At 51.6% G+C, this 20,172-nt stretch overlaps 1 protein-coding gene across 3 annotated transcripts in view; it reads left to right on the top strand.

The window, feature by feature from the left end:
• The window catches only part of DPP6 (dipeptidyl peptidase like 6), a 569,872-nt gene that overhangs the window by 300,920 nt on the left and 248,780 nt on the right, over positions 1-20,172 (top strand). For all 3 annotated transcript variants that reach the window (XM_036356191.1, XM_036356189.1, XM_036356190.1), the window contains exon 2: positions 13,552-13,666. In XM_036356191.1, the coding sequence (XP_036212084.1) occupies positions 13,552-13,666 (115 nt within the window). The remainder of the gene's footprint in view (positions 1-13,551; positions 13,667-20,172) is intronic.

The following is a 20,172-nucleotide window of genomic DNA, read 5'->3' as shown; positions in this document are numbered from 1 at the left end:
ACACATAAATTTTAAAGTATTCTATGTAATAAAGACGTAATATGCAAATTAACCCTCACACCCTCAAAAGATGGCTGCCTATGACCAGGCCAGCAGGGGGATTAGTGAGGGACAACCAAACGACTGAACAGCAGGCTGCGTGGGATGACCAAGTCAGTGGGGGGGGCGCGCTGTGAGGGGCAATCAGGCTGTCAGTGGGTGCAGTAAGGGGTGACCAGGATTTTGGGGAGGGCAGTTAGGAGCGACCAGGCCAGCAGGGAGGGGGCAGTTGGGTGCAACCAGGCCAGCGGGGGTGGGGGGGGGGGCAGTTAGGGGTGATCAGGCCGGCACACAGAGGTAGTGAGGAGTGAACAGGCCAGTGGGGGGTGGGGGCAGTTAGGGGCAACCAGGCAGGCAGGCAGGTGAGCAATTAGGAGTTAGCGGTCCAGGATTTTAAGAGGGATGTCCAACTGCTGGTTTAGGCCCGATCAGACCGGCAGTCAGACATCCCCCGAGGAGTCCCGGATTGGAGAGGGTGCAAAATGAGCTGAGGGGAATCCCCCTATGCATGAATTTCATGCACTGGGCCTCTAGTATATATATATATACTAGTATATATATACTAGAGGCCTATTGCATGAAAATTCTGGCAAGAGTAGGCCTTTCTTCCCTAAGCTGCTGGCACTGGCTTCCCTTGGGCACCTGGGACCCAAGCTGGCTTCTCTCAGGCCCCAGCTTGATCTCAGAAAGGACATCCGGAATGACTTCAAGAAGACTTCCATTCTAATTAGCATATTATCCTTTTATTATTATAGACTAGAGGCCCAGTGCACAAAAATTTGTGCACTCGGGGGGGTCCCTCAGCCGAGCCTGTGCCCTCTCGCAGTCTTGGACCCCTCAGGGGATGACCACCTGCTTGCTTAGGCCGGCTTCCCAGGGGATTGGGCCTAAGCTGGCAGCCAAGCATCCCTCTGGCAGCCTGGGAGCCCTCGGAGGATGTCCACTTGACAGCAGGGAGCAGGTCTAAGCTGCAGTTGGATATCTTTAGCACTGCTGAGGAGGCGGGAGAGGCTCCCACCACCACCACTGTACTGGCAGCCGTCAGCCTGGCTTGTGGCTGAGCAGAGCTCCCTCTGTGGGAGCACACTGACCACCAGGGGGCAGCTCCTGCATTGAGCATCTGCCCCCTGCTGGTCAGTGTGTGTCATAGTGACCAGTCATTCTGCTGTTAGGGTCAATTTGCATATTACCCTTTTATTATATAGGATAGAGGCCTGGTGCATGAGTGGGGGCCAGCTGGTTTGCCCTGAAGGGTGTCCCGGATCAGGGTGGGGGTCCCACTGGGGTGCCTGGACAGCCTGGGTGAGGGGCTGAGGGCCATTTTCAGACTAGCCACACCCCCTTCAGGGTGAGGGTCCCTGCTAGAGTGCCTGGCCAGCCTGGGTGAGGGGCTGATGGCTGTTTGCAGGCTGGCCAAGCCCCCCAGCAGGGACCGTCACCCCATGAGAGTGTGGCCAGCCTGGGTGAGGGGCTGATGGCTGTTTGAAGGCTGGCCACAGCCCCTTCAGGGTGAGGGTTCCTGCTGGGGTGCCTGGACAGCCTGGGTGAGGGGCTGATGGCTGTTTGCAGGCTGGCCACAGCCCCGGGCAACCCAGGCTCCCAGACCCTCCTTGAGCAGAGGCCACAGTGGCTGGAAGCAGGTTTCTGGGATTTATTTATCTTCTATAATTGAAACTTTGTTGCCTTGAGCAGAGGCCACAGCCAGCCAGGGCAGGTGGGAAGCTTGGCTTCCTCCATCACCGGGGCAACCAAGCCTCCTGCTTGCTCCAGCTCCGTGGCTGCCGGCTGCCATCTTGGTTGGGTTAATTTGCATATAGTCACTCTGATTGGCTGGTGGGCATGGCTTGGGGCATAGCAGAGATGCGGTCAATTTGCATGTTTCTCTTTTATTAGATTAGAATATCTATATGTAGATATATGTATGTATGTAGATACACTTTATAATACATATTTAATTACAGTTAGTAATTTGCCTATTTCCTCACTGAGCCACAAGCACAGGCTCACAGCTGCCCCAGGAACTGGTTGTGGATAAGATTGCGAATGCCCATGCCCTCAGGCAGGAATGTAAAGTCCTGTTATGTAAAACAGTCAACTACAGAAGTTTCCAGATTCATAGCAAAGGCACTTGGATCTCAGTCCAGTCCCTGAGGCAAGAACACACTGGGAGGCAGAGAGCCTGGAGCTGAGTGGAGGGGCGGCATCAGAAACCCCATGGAGGTGGGATGTCGGGGAGAGGCACCCGGAGAGTCTGTAATACCCGGGAATGTCAGTCCTCTGTCACCAAGATAACGATGGCTCCTCATTCATCACCAGGCCTCAAAAAGTAGAGCCTGCAGCCAGCAATTTCTAGTTGGTGACATCAGTGTTGAGGTCAGATGCCATCCCCCGACCAGTGCCACCTGCTCAGCCCAGCAGTACAGCTCAGCCCAGCCCAGCCCGCAGTCCGTCACAGGCACTGTCTGGATCCCAGGAAACAGTATCTGCGGCCATAGCCTCCTCCAGGCCTGGTGCTCACAGCTGGCAAAGTAAAGTCCTCAGGAGACCGAAACAGCATTCACAGAGGCAGGGGAGGGGGGAAGTGGGACACTGGGGAGTGGGAGCCCCTCCCAGCTGCAACTCCCTGCCTTCCGCCCTGTTCAACCACACGCCTGTGCATCTCACAGCCTGAATGGTGCAGCCCATCTGGCCGCACCTTCCCATGTGTCTTCTGGAAATGTTAAGACCGAGGTCACCCAAACCCAGGTCCGACTCTATCCTGGCAAAGGCCTCATCCACATGGGGAGCCAGGGCCAGTCTTCCTGGCTCAGTGCCCGGCAGAAAGCTGCCGCAGGGACCGACTGCTGCCGGCTGGTCATCGTGAGGAAGCACGTGAGCGCCCTTCTTCCTTCCCGGGCAGAGGCCGCCTGGCTGACCCTCCGCGTTAGCAAGTGAAATGCACCGTTGCCAGCTGTGCCCGCCTGGCTGGCCAGGCCTGGGCCTGCCTCACTGCCTTTGTTACTGTGAAACCACCTCATCCTCTCGCTTCTGTGAAGCCACCTCCTCCTCTCGCTTCTGGGAACCCACCACCTTCTCTGCTCCTGCCAGCTGTACTCACCTGGCATAAGACAGACATGCCGTCCGCGTGTGCCAGAGCAGTCAACCCATCACCTCCTTGTGGAGTCCCACAGCCGCCCCCGGACACCCTGCTTTGGGCCCACCTAAAGTCAGCGTCCTGAGTGCCCTCAGGAGAGCCCTGGGGGCAGCAGTGAGCACGGGCAGACAGGCGTGCTGCCTCCCGCCCTTCCCTTCCTTTAATGGTGCAGGAAATGGCATGTGCTTCTGGGTTCTCCCCACACTGCTTGTCACATTACTGAAACATCATTTGATAGTGACAGCAATGAGCAGTGCAGTCATCTATGTTTCCATAATGTTCATGCATTTGAATGAGCTTTCAAACACGTTTCGTTGAGTCCTAACACCTGAGCGAGATTCCTTCTGTCTCCCACCCTTCTTTCCTTTTTCCCACTTTTGTAGCTTTAAGTTTCTCTATTGTTTTGGGCTTGTTGTTGTTGCTGCTGTTGTTTGGTTAATACTCATCTGAGGATATTTCTTCCATTGATCTTTAGAAAGAGTGGAAGGGGAGGGAGGGAGGGAGGGAGAGAGAGAGAGAGAGAGAGAGAGAGAGAGAGAGAGAGAGAGAGAGAGAAAGACATTGATGTGAGAAAGACGTGTTGATTTGTTGCCTCTGCACATGCCCAGACTGGGGCTGGGGATTGAACCTTCAACCCAGGTACGTGCCCTTCATTGGGAATCAAACTCTTCAGTGCTCAGGCCAATGCTCTAACCAATGAGTGACATCAGCCAGGGCCAGCCTCTCTAATTTTTGAAATCATCACCTCATAGTTTTCATTGGAATCACTACTCTTTTGTCTGAAGTTCAGATTTTAACCCAGAGAGGAGAGGCCGTGGTGGCGTGGCCTGGGGGAAGCACATGTAAAAGGAATTTTAGAGACGGGACAGGGAGTTTTAGGGAATGAAGGGGGTCCATGGGAGAGGAATGCATTATCTTACAGAGGATGGAGAAATGCCCCAGGATGAGGGGGAGGAAGATGAGGGCACCACATGGGCTTTGAGCTTTGAAACTGATACTATGTAGCAGGGTGACCAACGAGGAAAGCACTGGGGTCTGAAATCAAGGAAAATCCAATTAGAAAGGGTCAGGGTCTAACAAAGAACTACAGCATATAAACCGGAGACAAAGGGACGAGACAGAGTTCAGATTTTTTGGATTTAGATTCTTTCCCATTAGAGAGAGGGCAGGCTTTTCCCATTTTGGCTGGGTCCCCTTTGGGAACACACCTGCCCAGATCGAGTTTGTATATGCTCCCAATAAACTCGACACTTTTATTAAAGAAATCTGTCACTCCATGAGTTTGTTCTTCCTTGTCGGACAAAGACCCACTAGAAGACGTCTGCACCCCGAACACACGTTTCACACGGAAGGGCAAGACCACAGGTCAGCCATACTCGTATCTGAGACTCGCATCTGAGACTCGCATCGGAGACTGGTGCCTTTATTAGTTTATCTCCTATTTCATCTATTCTAGCTGCACAGCCCCACATAAAATATCAAGCTCTGATCACCAATTACTAAGATAATTTGATATTTCAGACATCAGCAACCTGGGAGTCGGTTTCGTCTGCTTTCAGCTCCTTGCTGGCTCTCTGTTTGCCTGCGTTAAAAATAAGTGTGAGCAACAACTGCGTTGCCAGGGACAACGCGCCTGCCAGCCCGAGATGTCAGCTTCACCCCTTCCAGGGCCCGTCGCTGCGTGTGGCGTCCTTACCACATCCGGGCTGCTTCGCGCTTGCTCTCTGCACCAGTCACACTGCTTCCTGCCAGACAGGCCAGCAAGGAACACAGCCACTCCCTAAGGCAAGCGCGGCGGTGGCCGACTTGGGAGCAGGAGCATGTCCAGGCAGGGTCCCGAGCAGCTTGCAGTCGGCGATGACAGGGGCATCCGATACATAATCTAATGGTGCCATCATGCTGCCAAAAAGCATTTACCAAGTGTCCCCACTGTGTCCTGAGGGGAGAATAATGAACTCTGCCCGGAAACCAGACCAGGCTCCCCCCAGTGTCAGAGATGGAAACTAAAGAATGTGCATGGATCCCCTGAGGAATGAAGCCAGAGAGGAATAGCAGGAGACAGTATATTCAAAGTGCCGGGGGAGGAGCCTGGGAGGGGTGACTCCCTCCGGCAGCAGGAAGGGGTGAGCAGAGGGTGGAGAACTTGGCTGGGCTCTGAGGCGAGGGAAGGGCATGGACATCTGTGTCCTGAGGGGGCTCTCAATGCAGGCGGGAGGATAGAGCATCCTGACACCTGGGTGTGTGATGCGTCCCAAATGCACCGCAGACAGGGTTTCTAGGATGTGCCCGGAATCAGCCACTTCCCACCACCTGTGCCACCCCACCTGGACGGACCTGCTCGCTCCTGTGGGTCCCTCCTCCAGCCCTTGCTTCCTGGTTTCTGTTCTCCGTGTAGGCTCCCGCCAGGCAAGCGCCTCCCGTGCCTGCTGTGCTGGCCACTTGCTCTCAGGAGGAGCCCAAGCCGGGCCTCCCCTCTCTGGCTCCCACTCCAGCCCTGGCCTCCTCGCTCCGCTGTGCCCCTCACTCGCCCGCTGTCCCTGCCTGGCCGCGGCCTCCTTGCTTTGCTCCACCCGGGTGTGTGCCCTCGGCTGTCAGCCAGGCCTCACTCTGCTCAGGCTGTTACAGCAAATGCCAGACACAGCAGCTTCAACAGGAGCGGCCGCCTGCTCCAGCTCTGGGGACTGGAAGTCCACGATCAGGGGGCTGGGGGCCTGCTGCGCTCTCTCCTGGGCTTGACCACCTGCCCGTTCCCTGCTGCGCCCTCAGGAGGCCTTTCCTGATGCTGTGCATGGGAGAGGGGGCAGCGAGAGAGAGTGAGGGTGAGGGAGGACTCAGGTTCCCTGGCACCCTTTCATATAAGAGCACTACCCTAACCCTAATCTCCCGAAAGCACTCTCCGAATACGGCCACGATGGGCGTGGAGCCTCAGTGTGTGAATTCAGGGGGACCCGCGATGTGCCTCCCCCCCTGCCGCTCAGCTGCCCTTCAGATGTCACTTTCTGAGGGGGCTCCCCTGCCTCCCTGCAGGCAGACAGCCCCCAGGACCTCCCCCTGGGCTTCTGCTTCTCTGAAGGGATGTAGCTGTTACTGTTTGGCCTCTCACCTTGTGCACTGGATACAGGAAAGGCGCATAGAAGCGGAAAGCCACTCCATTTGTGGGTGAATAACAGTGGCGTGGCCTTTGTTTTTTCTCTGTGGCATCTGAGGTTCTCAGAACAGGGTCTGGCAAAGTAAGCCCTGGGCAACTGTGGGGAGGGAGGAAGGGAGGAAGGGAGGGAGGGAGGGAGGGAGGAAGGGAGGGAGGGAGGGAGGGAAGGGAGGGAGGGAGGGAGGGAAGGAAGGAAGGGAGGAAGGAAGGAAGGAAGGAAGGAAGGAAGGAAGGAAGGAAGGAAGGAAGGGAGGAAGGAAGGGAGGGAGGGAGGGAGGAGGAGGAAGGAGGGAGGGAGGGAGGAAGATGATGAAGAACAGATGGATGGACAGGTGATGGAGGATGGATGGAAAGGAGGAAGGAAAGAAGGAGGGAAGGAAGGAAGGAAGGGAGGAAGGGAGGAAGGAAGGGAGGAAGGGAGGAAGATGATGAAGAACGGATGGATGGACAGGTGATGGAGGATGGATGGAAAGGAGGAAGGAAAGAAGGAGGGAAGGAAGGAAAGAAAGGAGGAAGGAAAGAAGGAGGGAAGGAAGGAAAGAAGGAAGGAAGGGAGGAAGGAAAGAAGGAAGGGAGGGTAGATGAAGGTTGGATGAAGGGTCAGTGAATGGAAAGGTGATGGGTGGATGGATGAATAATGGAGGATGGATGGATGATGGATGGATAAATAGAAGATTGTTCACCTTAGAGAAAATGGTTGTCAGCATGCTTTTCCATTTTATCGGATCTCTAAGGCATGTTTGTGGTACCAAACGGAACAGGGAATACATTATAGTCTGATTTTTACCATTCTAGGCAAAAACCTGTAATTCTACTAAGAAATACATTACTGAAGCTCAGTGTCTCAGGGGATAATTTACTAACTTCCTTTGCCCTTCATGGGAAGCAGGATCACTTCTACTCAAATTTTTAATAATTCAACTCCTGCAAGTTCAGATGAGGAAGTCTGAATGTGGGACCCAGATTACATGTTCAAATAAACATATTACTCTGAATTCAAACTAAAAAACCGCACCTCTGCTCTGGTTATATGTGGGGCGCGGGTACGGTGTTTTGGCCAGGTTCAAGCCTCGGACTAATGAAAGGACAGGGTCCTCTCATTGCCACGTGCAAGTCCCAGCTGGAGGGCAGGGCCCCCCCAGCACAATGATAGCCAACGGCTGTGGTTGTAAGCTTGAACCTATGGTCCGAACACGTGGCCCCACGTGCCTTGTGGTAGAGTTCGGGTGCATGTAGTTGAGTGAGGTTGAAACTCTCAAGAATGCTGTAAACAACGTGACCACGCCCCTACTTTGCCTTGTGGCATCTGCTATAAAATAAAGACATGGCGGCTTGTGGGCGCTGTCGTTGTCTCCTCATCAGGGAGCAGCATCCCACTGAGACCCAGCTATTATTCTCTTGTCTGTCTTTCCTCAATCCTTTCACCCCCCACTCGGGATCACCCTTGGCCGTGCTGGCGCGGCACAGTTATATATGTAAAAATTAAATGTGCATGTAGACCAGAAAGAAAGAAAGAAAGCTGGAAAAAGTGAAAAATGTTGTTTTTTTGGACTAACAAGATAGTTGTGATTTTCTTTAATTGACTTCCTATTATTATTGTTACAGTATTGCTTGTGTGGAGAACAAATTACCTACCCTCTGAAAAATGAAATTTGGCAAATCAAAAGGCAAGTTAATAAAGAATGTCAGCACCCTGGCCATGTTCCAGTGGTTAGAGCGTTAGCCCCGTGCACCAAGGGTCATGGGTTCGATTCCTGGTCAAGGGCATGTACCTGCGGGGCATGTACAGGAGGCAACCAATCGATGTTTCTCTTTCACCTCTCTCTCTCTCTCTCTCTCTCTCTCTCTCTCTCTCTCTCTCTCTCTTTCTCTCTCTCCCTCTCTCCTTCCCTCCCTCCCTCCCTCCCTCTCTCTCCTTCCCTCTCCTCCTTCCTTCCTTCCAACCTGTCTAAAAATCAATGGAAAAAACATCCTCTGGTGAGGATTAACAAGAAATAAAAAGTGCCTGCTTTCCTGTGGGTAAAGTCACCGTGTGTGTGTCTGAATGTAAGCACGTGGCCTGAAAGGCAGTATGTGGCATCTGTTAGAAATGGCGGGAATGGCCCAGCACCGCGTCCCTCCCGTGGCCCGCCCTCCCTGAGCAGTGCACTGCACTGGCCTTTCACGCAACTGCAGTCCTGCCTTGGCTTCCCACCCTGCGGTGTCCACAGAAGGGTACTGTGCTGGGATGACTTGCGCCGCCCCCCGGAAGACCAGCGCCCCCTGCGCACTCCCTGGCAGCGCCGTGCCCGCCACGTGCACGGAGGGTTGAACCCTGAGGCCTTGCTGGTACTCAGCCCGGCTCTGGTTCTCACTCTGCCTCTGGAGGGACAGCATCCGTCTTCTCCACCTGACGATTCACATACACGACGACATGAACCTTCGGTTTCTGAGTCTGAACGCCCTTCACCTTCCTTCCTTCCCAGGACATGTTTTGTAAGCCCTCTGTCTCCTGGTCACACGGGTGGGCAAAAGTGGGTTTACAGTTGTGAGTATGCGAAACAGAGTTTATTCTTTTTTAAAACATGTTTACATTGATTTTAGAAGGAAAGGGAGAGAGAGAGAGAGAAACATCAATCAGCTCCTCTTGCACACCCTCTATTAGGGACTGAGCCCAAGCCCACAGCCCGGGCATGTGCCCTGACCAGGAATCACACTGGAGATCTTTGGTACCTGGGATGACGCTCAACCTACTGAACCACACCAGCCAGGGCCAGAGTTTCCATTGCATTACTATTTATTTACTATTGTCTTATTTCCCATGCGAACACCTGTAACCCTACTCTGGCCCCACCCCATACTGTAGACACTCTGTCATTATCTGTGGCGCTGCCCAGCCTAGTCCTGGACGTCATATTGTGGGCGCGGGGCCAGGGAGGGGCACGCTGGCGATGCCACAGGCTGGGTGGCTGCCGCCGTTGTTCAAGGCACTTTCACAGGACATCGGTTTCCCTGCTGCAGAACCACCTCCCACAAGTCAGGCCCGCGCCCGGTGCACAGGCGAAGCGAGGCCCGAGACACTGTGTTTGGAGAGAGAGGTTGATCGGTTTGGCTGAGGCGGGGGGACAGGAGAGCAAGACCTGGCAAATCCTTCTCCCCAAAAGCAAATGCGGGGCGTTTGGCAGCTGAGGAGTTGGGGGGGGGGGTGTTAGGGAACAGAGAGAAGCCTGTGTCTTAGCCACAGGTAAGCTTTTCACATCGGACTCCTGTGCCTCGCTGTTCTCTCCTCCTCTGATACAGAGCGAGGGCCGGGCTGAGGACCCAGGATCTGCTAAACAGCTCACAATTGCACGTCAGCGGCGATATCTCTCAAGCAGAAAGTAGGCATCCTATGACTATCACTGTGGCTTGAGGGTTTGTCTTATGCTTAACCAGCTATATTTCTCTGTTCTTTCAAGCAAAGTGCACTTTTATTTATTTTTATTTTTTTAAAGTATATTTTATTGATTTTAGAGAAGAAGGGAGAGGGAGAGAAAGATAGAAACATCAATGATGAGAGAGAATCATTGATTGGCTGCCTCCTGCACGTCCCCCACTGGGGATCAAGCCCACAACCCAGGCATGTGCCCTTGGCTGGAATCGAACCCGGGACCTTTCAGTCCGCAGGCTGATGCTCTATCCATTGAGCCAAACCAGCTAAGGCCAAACTGCACTTTTAAATGTTTCACCTGGAACTGGTGAAACAGGCAGGCCTGCCGACAGGCTGACATGCTCCCGCGATCTGCCACTCTGAGCCACACGGCAGCCACAGCAGCGGGAACACAGTTAAAGTCTGTACCTCGGTCCTAATTAAGAACTAAATTACTTCTAGCTCCACAAATACCAAGGAGGTTAAAATGTCAAGGGGGCTGGGCTACAACACTCCTCGCTGGGCAAGAAATTGACAGAAAGCCAAAGTCCTCGACTTTTTTTGCATATAAACATCTAATAGATGTGTTTGAAGTAGAATTTAGAATTCCAGATTCTTCTCATAGGAAACAAGATTCAAAATAGATCACTTGTTCCAGCTAATGAAACTGGCACATTCATTGTATCTTTTCAGACCTTGGAGACTTGATGGTCAGTGGTCATGAATTTGGTTGTGGACAGTGACCATGGATTTCATTTGATCAGCTGTTGGGGTCCAGCCCCAGCAGGTCCAGGGGTCCCCAAAGGTGTGGACGGAGTTGGCGAAGAAGGAATGACACGGAGACAGCATTCAGTTGATCAGCAGCCTAGCCAGGATCTCTAGCCAAGTTCTGGTCAGGATCTCCAGCGAAGTTCTGGTTAGGATTTCCAGCCAGGTTCTGTGTCCATGTTCTCTCACTAGGTTCTCCAGCCAGGTTCTCCAGCCAGGTTCTGTAGCCATGTTCCCTTGCTAGGTTCTCCAGCCAGGTTCTGTCCAGGTTCTCCAGCCAGGTTCAGTCACCAGGTTCTAGTCAGGTTCTCTTGCCATGTTCTATCCAGGTTCTGTAGCCAGGTTCTGTCTCTAGGTTCTTCAGCCAGGTTCTCTCGCTAGGTTCTGTCTCTAGGTTCTGTCCAGGATCTTTTGCCATGTTCTCTCGCTAGGTTCTGTCTCTAGGTTCTATGGCCAGTTTCTGTCCAGGATCTTTTGCCATGTTCTCTCCAGTGAAGTTCTTCTGTCTCTAGGTTCTGTGTAGGTTCTGTGTCTAGGTTCTGTGTCTAGGTTCTGTGTCTAGGTTCTGCCTCCTGTTGTCTTGTTACATCTGTATTTATACCAGTTGATTCCAATCCTATCAATCTCTATTCCAAAGGTTAGGGCGTTTCTTATCTCCATTCCAGGGAGTAAAGATTATGTAGCTTAAGCATGATTGTTCGTAGTTAAAGTGATTAATTACCCGCCTGGCACTTAGTTAAGGGGTTTTATTCCCTCCCTAACTTCAGGGGAAAATCCCTACCTGGGGAAACAACCTTTCTCAGAGAGGTGACCTTGGTTAAAACACATAGTGCCAAGAAGGTGAGCAAACATATTAAGAACAGTATGCCATATGTGCCAGGTCCCTTGAAACAGCAAGGATGGACCGGCTCCTGGCAATCAGCGTTCAGGAACGTCGCAAGATTGTCCCTGCAACGTTGGTTATAGGCATGGTGCTGCTTCAGGATTCATGCTACTCGCAAAGTTGATGAAAAGGGCGTATTTCCTTTGTAATCATGGGCGAAGGGACAAGCTGGTGCATCAGCAAGATCCTATCACTTCTGGGCATCGACATTCATATAGAAAACTCAGTCCAACAGGAAGCGAGGTTGTCTCAGTGTAACATTCTGTCCTGATTCAGTGCTTATGTTTAGTCTCATTTTTAAGGGCTGAAAGGCCACTTTCTTAATAGATAAATTTTGGATGACAAATAAGAACACTGGTAGAAATTTCTAAACAGCTGTAGAACTATTTCCTGCTAAGACTGTAATGGCTCTCAGAATTTTTATTTATTTTTTGGTAACCCTCCCAGGAGGATATTTTTTCCATTGATTTTTAGAGAGAGTGGAAGGGAGGGAGTGAGGCGAGGAACAGAGAGAGACATCGATGTGAGAGAGACACAGTGATTGGTTGCCTCCCACACATGCCTCAATGTGGGCCTGGGATTGGACCTGCAACCAAGGTCTGTGCCCTTGACTGGAATCAACCCTGAGACCCTTCTGTGTGTGGGCCGATGCTCTAACCATTGAACCACCTGCCAGGACACTCAGAATTTTCTTTATTTGATAACCTAGAGAGTGAATGCCAGTTGCTTAGAGTTGAATTTTTCTTAATTCGAACCCTGGGTCGTCCATGTTAAATATTTGGGCGCCAGGTATTCATTCTTTGCCACCCCGCAGTTGAGTATCATGTTTATTTTGATTTGCAGCAATTTGAGGCGCTCCAAGAACTCACGGTCTTGGGTGAAGAAGTGTCTGTGCATTGCGCCGCCTGCGCTTTGAGGTCATCTCATTCTGCTCCATCCTGACTTGGAGCATGTGTGTTGCAGCGATGGCTCTAACGGAATGTTTTGTGGCCTGTGTACTAGTATAGGCACTAGTATAGGCAGAGCTGGAAATCCTCCATCTGCCGTGTGACTGACTCTGTTTGCCCTGGAGAGCCCCGTCGCCCTTGTATAATTAATCATTCTAATTACTAATATACCCCTACTCTATTTCTAACTTACTATTAATTATCAACACTACTTCCTTCGTCTCTCAAAGGATCCCCGTTTGAACTGTAAATTACACAATCATAATAATTTGAAAGGAGCTAAAAATTTGGCCTCAGCAGCTAGTGTGCCTGATTTACTTTCTAGATTTATTCCACCTTTATCATCCCTTTAGCAGTGTTGCCAGATGTCACCCCCAACCCCTGCTGCAATGCAAATATGGCTCCGGGCGGGGGTGACACCCAGCGTGGGGACAGGGGAGGTACCCTTGAAGACAGGCAGCTCCCCTCGCACCTGGGGTGTCTGCCAGCCTTGCATGAGGAGCACCAGAAGGAGGGAAGGCTCAGTGGTGAGCAGCGGGCGGCGGGGGATTGAAATGGGCATACTGCGCGCACTAAGTGAACGTGGGACTTGGTAGCTGAGGTTAACAGTGTGATGTGCGTGAGAGAGAGGTGAGAGAGGACTTAGGGCCAGAAATGTAGTAACATACTTGGGGTGATTCTGTGGGGTTCATGGCTTGGCTGCAAGAAGGGAAAACTCTACAATGATTACTCTGTGCTGTGGAACCCAGTTTGTTGGATGGAGAAACATTAAGTTCACACAAAAGCTGCAAACATAATAAATATTGGATTCTTTCCTTTTTGTTGTTGTTTGTTTGTTTGTTGTTGGTTCTCACCCAAGGATACATGTTTCCATTGATTTTTTAGAGAGAGTGGAAGGGGGGCAGGAGGGAGAGAGAGAAACATCCATGTGAGAGAGAGGCCGTGATTGGTTGCCTCTGCTGCACAAGCCCAGACCGGGTCTGGGGATGGAACCCACAGCCCTTGGGTCCATGGGCCGAAGCTCTAACCACTGAGCCACTGGCCAGGGCTCCGATTCTTCCTTAGGTTTGTTCCGGGGCAGGGAAGACAGAGGCCAGGGAACGAACTCTGTGTCGCTGCAAGGGTGAGAGTGGGCCCGTCCAGGTTTCCGTGTCTTGGGTCTTGGGTTACGTGGAGAGCATTGGCTTGGCTCGCCCTGTGTCTGTATTTTCTCACCGGGTCTCTCTTCCATGTTCTTGTCTCCAGGAGCTGGTGGGGAGTAACCCTCCACAGAGGAACTGGAAAGGGATCGCCATCGCGCTGCTCGTGATCCTGGTCATCTGCTCCCTGATCGTCACCTCGGTCATCCTGCTGACGCCAGGTACCGTGCTGTCCCAGAGCCGGAGCCACTGCCAGGCACCAGTGCCACTCACTCACCGGCTTCTTTTAAGTAACAGCCTCTTGCAGAGTTTATGTTTCCCGGGTTCTAATTTTCCATGTGCCTTTGGTAAAATCAACAAGTAAGACCCATTTCACATGCTTCGATTTGCTTATATAATTGCTGACCAGGTGGAAATGCTCGGCAGCTATGAGAATTCACAGCATCTATTCATGCTTGACGAGCTGAAGACAGTGGCATGGAAATGGAAAGATTTTAGATATCGCATGCACTGCATCAAAGATGAATTAAAAACAACATGTATGGATTGTGACTAAGAATAGAGTACATATTAGATACTGCTGATGAAATGAAGTATAAAACAGTCAGAAATCGTTCAGGGAAGAGAAAATATCAGCAGGAAAAACATGTAGGTACAAGGACAGTGAATGTTCCGCAGGGAAGGGGTGTAGAAGCCTAGAGGAGAGAGGCTTAGGGGGGAAGTTCATGGGTGAGGTCAGACATAAAGGGGCGTTCCCACGATAGGGAGGTGAGGGAGAGAAGGCAGCCTGGCCTGGAGGGGAGCCGCATGGGGACTGAGATACGGAAACAGTATGGCCTTGCACCCAGGTATGCGACCACTGTACCCATTCTTCTCCACCATTAGGTGCCTGATCGTGTGGACGAAAATACGTTTCAATCCTCAGTAAATAGACTGCACAGGTATTAGACCTGAAGATGGAGGAATGCAGTGAAAAACAATTTAATATGGGAAGAAAGGGGACATCTGTGATACTTTCAACAATAAAGATAAATTTAAAATAAGTAAATAAAAACTTTTAATGGGTACAAAACAGCAGACAAATTATGGTTTATGTTTAAGCTATCATCACAAAACTTAAATGTAAAAACAGTAATCTGGACCCTGACACTCAAACCAGATAAAGTTATCAGAGGGAAAGAGAACCACAGACCGACGTTTGTTGTCAATACAGATGCAAACATCTCAACAAAACACTGGGAAGCCGAGCCCAGCGTGACCAAATGGGGTTTATCCCAAGAAAGAAAATTGGGTTTAACATGTAAAAAGCACCGTGAGCCCTAATGGGTTTGTCTCAAAGCGTCGGCCCATGGACTTAAGGTTCCTGGTTTTGATTCTGGTCAAGGGCATGTACCTCCATTGCAGGCTCGATCCCTGGCCCTGGTAGGGGCACGTGTGGGAGGCAACCAATCAATGTGTCTCTCTCACATCGATCTTTCTCTCTCTTTCTCTCTGTCTTTCCCCCTCCCTTCCACGCTCTCTAAAAATCAATGGAAAAATATCCTTGGGTGAGGATTAACAACAGCAACAACAAAAGAGCAATGAGATACACGGATGTTAATGGAATAAAGATGGGGGAGATCATTTCGATGGATGCAGAATAAGTATTTGACAAAATCAACAATCCTTCCATGATAAAACATGGAACAAGCGAGGAATACTAATAAACATCTCCAACCTGATAAAAAGCATTTATGAATAGCCCACAGCTAGTATCATCCTCAGAGGCAAATCCACAGCAGCCCTAAGAGCAGGAATAATACAAGGACCTTCACTCCCACTACCTCTAGTAGACGTTGTGTGGGAGATTTTAACCCAGGCAGTTGGGCAGGGGAAATGGCATCTGGGTGGGGAAGAAAGAAGCTGAACTGTCTTTATTCATGAGATGATGTATCCTGTCTATGGAAAATCTTCAGGAATACATGTGTGCACGTGCACACACACGCACAAACCCTATTATAACTAACAGATGAGTTCAGCAACTTTGGAAGTGACGACATCTTCATCCAAAAATCATTTGTATTTCCATTCACTAGCATTGCACACAGCTCCTGCTGTCCTCACGTCCAGGCAGACCTGGTGCCCAGAGAAGAAGGCCTGGTGGGATGTCTGGCTGAGTAGCAGGCTCAGCACCATGTCTGGGAGCCTTCCCTCCCGGAGCCCAGCTCTAGGCACAGAGAGTAGCCCTCTGTCTGCACAACTGCCCAGGGGCACAGCCTGCACTGCACCGCCCATGTCTCTAATGGGAAGGGTTCCGCAGCCTTCTTCCTGCCGGCAGCAGGGAACACAGCCACTGTAAGGGTTCCCTGGGGTGCTGGCGGCCAGTGTCAGGCAACAATTAGCCGGAGTGTCCTGGTTGGCGGCTCTAATGGGCTCCCCAGATTCCTGAAAAGGCTTGGGGAGCCCATGTAGACTCCTGGGGAAACCCCAGTGTGGCTGTGCCGGGCCCCCCTTTCCCTTTGGTTCTGCTGGGTTTCTCAGCTACTGTTTCCCTCTCTGGGTTTCGCTGCTCAGGGCTGTGCCCACTTCTGCTCCCTCCATCACAAACTGGGGGCGGCAGTGGCTCTGGTATGGGACTCAAAGCTCCGGGGGTCAGAGGAGAGTGTCAGGGCACCCCCCTGCCCCCCACCTGGAGCCCCGGAGCATCCTCGCAGGGACCAGGGGTGCCTGTGCACTGGCCAGATGTTCCTGGTCCCCTGGGCAGGGCTGAGAGCTGGAGCTGGTGCTGGGGAGACGGGGAGCACAGGCGCCAGGAGAGCTGAGTCCACCCCAAGGGAGACTCACCATTAAGCAGCAGTAAAGGGGAAGCGTGGCCAGGCTTGGTGAGAAGCCTGTGGGGCTGTGCCAATAGCTGAGTCATGGACCTGCCAACTGGACGGAGCGCAGGGTGGAGCGGCCTCCCCGGGCGAGCGCTGACCTTCAGCCTCTAAGACAGAGAGTGCCAGTAACCGTAGCCCCGGGGAACACCGGCACTATCTTGGGTGCCTTCCCCCCAGCCTTGCTGCCATTCTGCCAGAATGACAGAAATCACTCTAGGTCAGCCGTGGGCAAACTGCGGCCCGCAGGCCAGATCCGGCCCGTTTGAAATGAATAAAACTAAAAAAAAAAAAGACCGTACCCTTTTATGTAATGATGTTTACTTTGAATTTATATTAGTTCACACAAACACTCCATCCATGCTTTTGTTCCGGCCCTCCGGTCCAGTTTAAGAACCCATTGTGGCCCTCGAGTCAAAAAGTTTGCCCACCCCTGCTCTAAGTCATATTGTACTTTTTAAAAAATAACCTTTCTGTTCTGAGCTGCCTGGATTCTGCCTCTTGGCGAAACATTTCCAGGTACGCGTGGGCCCGCTTTCCGGCACGGACGCCCTGCCTGGGGTCCTGAGGGCCTCGCGCTGGTCGATCCGAGTCACAGCTGCTTTGTTCGGTCCGTCTGTCCAGTCATCACAGCCACACACGTTATGTCTCAAAGGCCCATGGAGAGTCTGATGGCGCTCCCGGTCGAGCGATCGGCCCAGCGAGAGGGCCCTGTCCAGGGGGCCATTCGGTTCTCCCCGCCAGCCGTGCTCTCCCCCACGTGTCCCGCTGGATGACAGGCTCCCGTGACCTCTGCACGTCACATATGAGACGGGGGCTGCAGCAGGTCACAGCGCGGCCGCCCGGCAGCTGCCGCCCATGCACCGGGGAGGGGAGGGGAGGGGAGGCTCCGCGCAGTGACTGGGGGAGCTGAGCACCAGCAGGGTCCTATGCGCATGAAGCAACCCCCACATCGACTTTTCTGGGTTTAGAGAAGATGGACAGTGGTCTGTGGCGGAAAACGCCAGGACACTTTCAGGCGGCTTCGCTATGTGAAGGTACATGTGGAGGGAGGGCCTCCGGGGGTTACCGGAGCACAGGGCTCTGACCTTGTGGGCAGGAGCATATCGTAGGGATTGTTTCATGGAACTGAACCTTCATGGTCTGACTTAGGTCTAATGTCTAGCTGTGTTGTTAGCTCTCAGCTTATCTTTTAAAAAATAAATTCAGTTACACTCAATAGGCTTTATTGGGAAGAAGAGGACTCTGGCGAGTTGGCAGCCACAGCCTGTAGAGCAGGCAGGAGTGCAGGTGCGGGAATTCAGAAACGTCAAGTGTGGTGCGTTTACGCTGGAGTCAAAACAAGATGAAATGAGTTTACGCAGGGGAAGGGGGGGCGGGGGGGGACTGCATTGTAATTGCTGGAGAGGCTCCCTGGCTGGATAGTTATTACCGCTAAGTAACAGCGTGTTCCGTAATGACATTTCCCTGGAGTTTTAAAATGGACTTTATTTGTAGGAGCAATTTTGGGTTCACAGAAAAACTGAATGGAAGGTAGAGGCTTCCCACATAAACTTTGCCCCAGACATGCATGACCTCCTGATATCCACATCCCTCACCAAAGTGGTGCCTTAGTTACGATGGATGGACCTGTGCTGACATGCCCTCATCACCCAGAGCCCAGGGTTCCCGTGGGGGTCCCTCTCGGTGCCGGGCGCTCTGGGCGTTCGGGCGAATGTGCAATGACTCGCAACCACCGTCACGGAGCAGTCATGGCCCTGAAAGGGTTCTGTTCTCTGCCTGTTCGGCGCTTCTTTCCTGCACCCCTGGCAGCCACTGGGCTCCTAACTGCCTCCATAGCTCTGCCTTTTCTAGACACATTACAGCTGGAGCACACACCATGTAACCTGCACAGACCAGCTTCTTGTCTTAGTCACACGCATGGAAGTCCCACCGCCCAACCCCCATGTCTTTGTCAGGCTTGATCGCTCACTTCCTTTTAGCTGGAGGATGGTTCATTGTCTGGATGGACCACAGTTTTTCCATCAGCCACCGGAGGCGTCCTTGGTTGCTTCCAAGTTCTGGCAGTTATGATAAAGCTGCTGTGAACATTGTATGAAGGCTTTGGTGTGGACATAAGTTTTCAGTTCCTTCGGGTAAATGCCAAACAGTGCTTTGCTGGGTCATGGGCAAAAGTATGTTCCGTTTTGTAAGAAACCATCAAACCGCCTTCCAAAGTGTCTATACCAGCCGAGGGCAAACTACGGCCCGCGGTCCGGATCCGGCCCGTTTGAAATGAATAAAACTAAAAAAAAAAAAAGACCGTACCCTTTTATGTAATGATGTTTACTTTGAATTTATATTAGTTCACACAAACACTCCATCCATGCTTTTGTTCCGGCCCTCCAGTCCAGTTTAAGAACCCATTGTGGCCCTCGAGTCAAAAAGTTTGCCCACCCCTGTTCTATACCATGTTGCATTCCCACCAGCAATGAGAGAGCGTTCCTGTTGCCCCACATCCTCGCCCGCACTTGGTGTCAGAGTTCTAGATTTTGGCCATTCTGACAGGTATGTGATGGTATCTTGTTTTAGGCTTATCTTTTTAAAATTCTGGGACAAATGATTTTCAAAACATTTATTAATATACTAGAGGCCCGGTGCACAAAATTCATGTGTGGGGGGGGGGGTCCCTCAGCCCAGCCTGCACCCTCTCCAATCCAGGACCCCTCAGGGGATGTCTGACTGCCAGTTTAGGCCCAATCCCACGGGGACTGCTGGCACCTAACTGCTCACCTGCCTGCCTGCCTGATCGCCCCTAACTGCCTCTGCTTGCTGGCCTGATCACCCCCTAACTTCCCCCCTGCCAGCCTGGTTGCCCCCTAACTGCTCCCCTGCCAGCCTGATTGCCCCTAACCTCCTCTGCCTTGGCCGTTGCCACTGTGGCTTTGTCCGGAAGGATGTCCAGAAGGATGGCCAGAAGACATCTAGTCTAATTAGCATATTCCTCTTTTATTAATAAATATATATAAATTATTATATTGTTCAATGAATTTTTAAACTGTACAGGCTCACATTGCCAGGACTCCTATCAGAAAACAGAAGGTCATCAAGGGTGACCTAATTTCTAACATATTAGGAGAGTTTTACATGCTTTTATACTTTTTTGCATTTATAGTATAAAAATGACCGTATATAGTATGTGAGCTTTTCTACCTGGTTCTTTTTAAAAATATATTCTTTTTAAATTTTTTTTTTTGATAGAGAGGAAGGGAGAGAGGGAGAAACATTGATGAGAGAGAGAGACACATCGATGGGTTGCCTCCCACATGCTCAAGAATCAAACCCGCAACCTGAGTATGTGCCCTGAGTGGGAATCAAACCTACAACCTTTCAGTGCACAGGACAACACTCAACCCACTGAGCTACATCAGCCAGGCCACCTGGTTCTTTTGATGAATATAATGTATGTGACATTTGTTGCTGTGTTTTAGATTATACTGGTGCCCAATTTTTGATCTGTGATGGATTATGTCATCATGAGGTCTCATGGAATCCCTATGAAAATTGCCAAGTAGTTTAATAGTGATTCAATAACAATCCTATATAATAAAACCCTAATATGCAAATCGACCAAACAGCAGAACAACCAGTCGCTATGACATGCACTGACCACCAGGGGGCAGATGCTTAATGCAGGAGCTGCCCCGTGGTGGTCAGTGTGCTCCCACAGGAGAAGCCGGGCTCACAGCTGACAAGTGCAGTGGTGGTGGCAGGAGCCTCTCCAGCCTCCACAGCAGTGCTAAGGAGCCCTCGAGAGATGTCCGCCTGCTGGGTTAGGCACACTCAAGCCTAAGCCAGCAGGCGGACATCTCCCGAGGGGTCCTGGATTGCGA

The sequence above is a fragment of the Myotis myotis genome, unplaced genomic scaffold (genome assembly GCF_014108235.1).
Source record: "Myotis myotis isolate mMyoMyo1 unplaced genomic scaffold, mMyoMyo1.p scaffold_m19_p_25, whole genome shotgun sequence".
NCBI classification, from domain to species: Eukaryota; Metazoa; Chordata; class Mammalia; order Chiroptera; family Vespertilionidae; genus Myotis; species Myotis myotis.
This window is presented reverse-complemented; position numbering and strand designations above follow the sequence as displayed.